The following is a 5,875-nucleotide window of genomic DNA, read 5'->3' on the forward strand; positions in this document are numbered from 1 at the left end:
GGGGGCCGCCAAAGAGATCTCTGTATGTATTTCTAAGGAGCCGGCAGCAGTGTAATATAACACAATGCATGCAGTGACTCCCGCATTTCCTCTGACCTCTCAGGAATATTTGACCTTTTAAAGGAGCAATCCATGCAATATCCTAAATGTGCGTCTTTAAATAAATCAGTTCTGTAGCATTAGATACTTACTACAATTTTTTTTTGTAGTATTCAACGCAATGCCATTTTTAATGACTTTTAAAGCATCCTGTGATTTCTATAGCAGGTTTTATCCCACCTCCCCAGCAGTGACAGATATTTGGAACACTTTCCTGTTTGTGATCATTTGTTGCCAATGTTCCCAGCAGTTTGAGCTTCAAACTGTAACAATAGATAATGTTACCTTAGTAATATAAGGATACATTGTAGCTGCTGAGTTACACTGACTGAAGGGTTGATATAAACTGAAAGGCAGCCATTTAGTGAACCCTAGGAAGCAGGATCTGTGCTGATCGATCACGGGAGAACGAATCAATCGGCAGCTTAGGTGATTAAGATCCTACAATACGTCCCATGTCCTAGTGGTAATAAAACTTCGAGGAACTGGTTAACCCTTTAATAATGTATTATAATAAAACCCCTTAAAAATATATAGTGAGTCTTTACTCTACGTACGTGGTAGGAGGGTATATATATATATTATTTTTTTAGCACCTAACATCGTTATACACTATACATCATGTATTAAAATGACATTATAACAGTTAATACATTGTTAGAATGATTAACCCTTACAGTGCCCTGTTCCGGGTGTGGCAGGCCCTTGCTCATTTGCTAGAGGGTGGTCGGGGTGAAGCGGCCATCCTGTTAGAAACCTCTCCGACATTCGGGCAAATATCGTGGTCACGACTGGAAGTGCCTCTCCCCGCCCCCCTAATCCTATTGATAAAGAAATGCTACACCCCTCTTTCTTTCTTTTCCTATTGGTTTAGGTACCGGCCAATGAGAGGAGGTATACGGAGGTGGAGCACGTGTTCGGCCAGGGGATATTGCACCGCGGGCAGCAGGTTCACGGATCTCTTCCCATCACGTCTGGCGAGCGATGGAACCTTATCATATGGATGAGAGCCTCGTCTCTACGCAACAAGCTCTGCCCCATGTGTGACAGGGAGCCCCGGCTGGTGGAGACGCTCGGGGAGGGAGACGGGTTTTCAGAGGCTGGCGGAGAAGGCCGTGCGGAGACTGTGAACGTCTGCGCTGTAATCTAACGGGGGCGGTTTTAAAGGGGTGATTAAACCTCCCTTTCTGACTTTTGAAGGGCAATTTCTTTGCTGGCACCTGCAAAAACTTCTCTGGCACAAATTACCTTCATGGTGACGGAAGTCGAGTCATGGAAGTGACGTCACTGTGGGTAAAAGAGGCCGTCGGCGCACGTCACTGTGGGTAAAAGAGGCCGCGCGCATGCGCAGGAGCACCAGCAACCCCAGCACACTTTTGGAGATGGATACGGAGACACACAGACAGACACACACAGACACACAGACACACATACACACAGACACACACACACAGACACACAGACACAAGGAATTCACAGTTAGTATAAATATACACGTGAAAATAGCGAAAACTGGGTGTGGGCCGAGCACGTGTGTTCTAAGTCAAACTTCATTGCATTGTCACTGAAATTGTGTTTTGATTTTTAATTAAAAACATCACCATCACAAATACAATTTCTGTGATGAAACTGACAAGACAAAGGAGATTCGCTTAAAATGTGCGGGCTCGGCACACTCACCCTTTTATTTTTTTATTTGTTCATGGATGGGAAGCAGGGGGTCCCTAACGTGGTTCTGTTCTGGAGACCCCTTGCATCCCTTCTGGATTTAAAAAAAAATGGGGGGGGGACCGTTGATTTTAACATTTTCTGCTCTGAGGCACTTGTGGTGCAGGGTTATAGGATTGTGCAAACATTAGCTGTGACTTTATGGCCCATGCAGTATGCTGCTTCTCCATGTCAGGGAAGCTGCGAGCCCAATCCCAGTGACTTAAAGGGTTCCCTGACACGGAGAAGCAGCTTCAGAGCAGATTGGTTATAGGGCTTTAGTATCATCGTTATAAGGGATCTGGCTAACGGGATTTCCTATTCTTCATGCAGCAGCGGCAGCAACGCTGGGGTTACACACAGTGTGTGTTTGAGGTCCATGTATATATTCCTTCCAAAGAAGATACATTTAAAAATACGTTGAATGTTGCAGACACGATTGCTAGGTCACTGCCCCGAAGAGCTTACAATCTAATTTAGGTGTCTGAGACACCGGGAAGCTAAGCGAATTTCTTAAGGTCACAAGGATTTGAACCAAGTTCATCCACTTCAAAGGCAGTGACATCACCGCCGGACTATTACTTCAGTTTCTGTGTTAAATCTTTCATAACGTGCGTTATAATATGCTCTCACACCAGGAGTAAAATGTAGACAATCCCACCACGCGTTTCGACGTTTTCTTCGTCAGGGGTACATTTCAGAGTAATACACTCAGGAATATTAAAACCAAAAACCCACCCCCATTTCAATGACCAATAAATGCATCAATGATAGAAAAATGTGAATATACACCGTGTTCAGGAAAAAGGGAAACCCCTTCCATTTATCATATCTCGCTCAATCCCCATGAAAATGTGCACAATTGTAGGTCTGTTCTGTAGATTAACACAATATAAGAAGCACAATGTAGACAATAAACTGATGTTAACTAAATTGATGTCACTGCTTTATGTCAACAAGTACCATGTGCACTGCGGGAGGTTCGTGCTCATTACACGAGAAATTGGGAGTTTTGTCTTCGTAGCTCGTAAATGTGTTAAACTGGCGTAATTTAATCTGAAACACTAAGATTACTATAACGTGTGTACAAAATGTGCGTACAAAATCCCCTCCTCCTGCTGAAACGCACGCCCGAAGACGAGAACGCCACTGTCAGATTGCATCATCGATAACGCGCTGCTCCCGCTTCTCAGCGATATGAATGAGTTTTTTCAGTCTCCTAGCGACCGCCCTTTATCAGGAAACATTGTATGGAAGCGTTTGGCACCCCCATCCTTGCGCTGTCTCAAGCTCTTTATAACGCGCTTATCTTCTGCACTGAGCACCATTTTGTAACTATGCACTTGATGAGGTCATCACGCTGTCACCAATTCCAAAGAATATTTATTAGATTATCAAATAATTCTTTAATGTAATAATCCCCTGTGACAGGCCTATAATTGCTCCCAAGGGGTTCCGTTTTTTTTCTGAACAGTAGAAAAAATTACTCTTAAGAACGGTCCATATAAAATCCAGTTTATAAAAAAAGATGAAAAACCTAATAGTCATTTATTGCACATGGTGTTAAGAAGCCCATACAGACATCTGGATTATTTTTGTAACAATAAATTCAATCTTCCACCCCGTAGTTTCAAAGGTGGGAACGTATTCGCATAACGTTCAAGGATTAGACTCGTGTTCCTCCAATTAATGTTTTGCCAGAGAATATTCTTCACAATAGCGTCCACGTGTTCAGTAATTGTTACGTCATTTTCCCCAGAGTCCTACCTATATATTTTAACCCGCAAGGGCACCGTCACTCTGCCAACGACTGAAATGTCTGACCGCCAATTATTTCATACCTTTTCCGTGATCTAAACATTGATAATTTACCTTGATTGATATACAAATAAAAGGTTGAAAACCCTGGCGCTTAAAGTGAACAACAAATGAATAAAGTCCTCAAAGGATATAACCAATCTGAGTCCTTGAGATGAATTGAAGAAAGTATTTTCTTCTTGTTGAAAACTTAGTCCCCAATGTAATGCCAATCTTCCCCTATTTCAAACGATAGTCTAGAAATAATAATAATAATAGAAATATTATACACAACCTCACATGTGCAGAAACATACTCACAATGTTCCTGTCAGTTAAAAGCATGAATTGAAGTGCCACCAAGGCTTGAAACCTCCACACGGCTTCTCACAGTCCTTTGGATGTCCCGTGTACTCGGTACACTCTGTGTGCGTCTCACGTGACTCCGTGTCTCCGGCTCGGAGTGATGACGTCACTGTCACTGTGACGGACTGATCACCTGACCTGCACTTCAGATTGGCTCCTCCCTGCGCGTTTTGTGACGGGGATTCGTCACTTCTTCAGGGGATTGTGGAGCCATAACAATCCCGATGTCTTATATACCTAAAAATGAACCCTTGAATGGCCTTAAAAAATGAATGTCTATTTATGTGATTGAACTAGTGGCGCCAACATGACGTCATCAGTGGGGTTATATACACACAATAGATATGGAGGGGTGTATACAATATGAAATAATATCAATATAAACCCAATAAAAGTTTTACATGAATAAAATAATAAAACAATAAAACATGTGAACATGGAAAAATGAACAATGAACAATAACCTTGATTGAAAAAAGAATGCATGAATAACAAGAACTTTTCAAAGGAAAGATGCCAAATCAAAGTCAATGTTTAATCCCCTAGGGGAGAGGGTTTTTAAGGTGTAAATCCAGAAGCTCTCATTTTGAGAGATCATCTGTATTCTATCACCTCCTCTTACATTGACTTTGGGGCAATCAATCCCAATACAGACAAGCCCATCAGGTTTCATATCATGATGTATTTTGAAATGATTGGATACGCTTTGTGTCTCTAGACCCCTCTGATATTATATACGTGTTCCGCAAATCTTCTCTTATGGGGCCTCCCTGTCCTGCCTACATATTGTAATCCGCAAGGACACTCCAATAATTAGACACAATAACTGGATTTACAATTAATGAATGTTTTGATGTCATAAACCTTGCCTGTGACATTAGATTTAAAGTTTTTACATTTTCGCCCATAATTACATTCAATACATTTTTTTGCAAATATAGTAACCCTTAATATCTCCATATATAATTTACCTGTAGTTTTACGTACATGACAATGATTACGTTTCCCAATATGCTAAAGATGTCCTTTTTTTTCTCAGAACAATAATAGCTCTGATATACCATCTACTTTCAAATACTTTCTGGGCAAGCTACCCAGCTACCTGAACAAGCTCCTCACCCCTACCACATGCAGTACCTATCACCTGAGATCAGACTCCAAAAGACTATTCATGGTCCCAAGACTCAACAAAGTATCCGGACGTTCCTCCTTCTCCTTCCGTGCACCCCAAAACTGGAACATCCTACCAGAGACTCTCATATCCACCACCATCTTAAGTTCTTTCAAATCTAAAGCTGTCTCACACTTTAATCTGGTCTGTAATTGTTTCATACGCTCATAATATATATTTTCTTTAACTGTGCATGCAATGTCTTGTATATAATGTATACCTTGTTCATTTATGTAACTGTATTTGTAACCATGTATTATTTTGTTTTACTCTGTGCCCAGGACATACTTGAAAACGAGAGGTAACTCTCAATGTATTACTTCCTGGTAAAATATTTTATAAATAAATAAATCTGATAAGTCATATTTATTTTATTGAAAAGAGTGGGTATTTTGGTACCGATAATGTCAAATCTCTTTGTGTTAAAAGACTGATTGTATGATTACAAATTCAGTAGCTACATTATTACCCATATACACGTTGTGTTCTCCATTTAACTATTTCTGTTTGTATTTTATACAACTGAATAATTGTTGTTTATAGAAGATGTTATTTTGTCATTAGTTTACAATCTAATTTATTCAAACTATTTCATTAAAATCTTAACATATTTAAGAATGGAGCTTTTATTTATTTTTTACTTCTGTTCTGCTTTTTATATATATATCTCATTTTTGGCAAATTTGTTCATATATATATCTTGGTTTAAACCAATAAATACCCTTTTTAGCTGAAAG

The 5,875-nt window shown here is 40.1% G+C and overlaps 1 protein-coding gene across 4 annotated transcripts in view; it reads left to right on the plus strand.

Moving 5' to 3' along the window:
* Positions 1–2,739, plus strand: part of OGFOD2 (2-oxoglutarate and iron dependent oxygenase domain containing 2) — a 29,972-nt gene extending 27,233 nt beyond the window's left edge. For all 4 annotated transcript variants that reach the window (XM_075568296.1, XM_075568298.1, XM_075568297.1 and 1 more), the window contains one exon: positions 974–2,739. In XM_075568296.1, the coding sequence (XP_075424411.1) occupies positions 974–1,249 (276 nt within the window). In that variant the 3' untranslated portion in view covers positions 1,250–2,739. The remainder of the gene's footprint in view (positions 1–973) is intronic.
* The last annotated feature ends 3,136 nt before the right edge of the window (positions 2,740–5,875 follow it).

The sequence above is a fragment of the Ascaphus truei genome, chromosome 13, assembly GCF_040206685.1.
Source record: "Ascaphus truei isolate aAscTru1 chromosome 13, aAscTru1.hap1, whole genome shotgun sequence".
Classification (NCBI taxonomy): domain Eukaryota; kingdom Metazoa; phylum Chordata; class Amphibia; order Anura; family Ascaphidae; genus Ascaphus; species Ascaphus truei.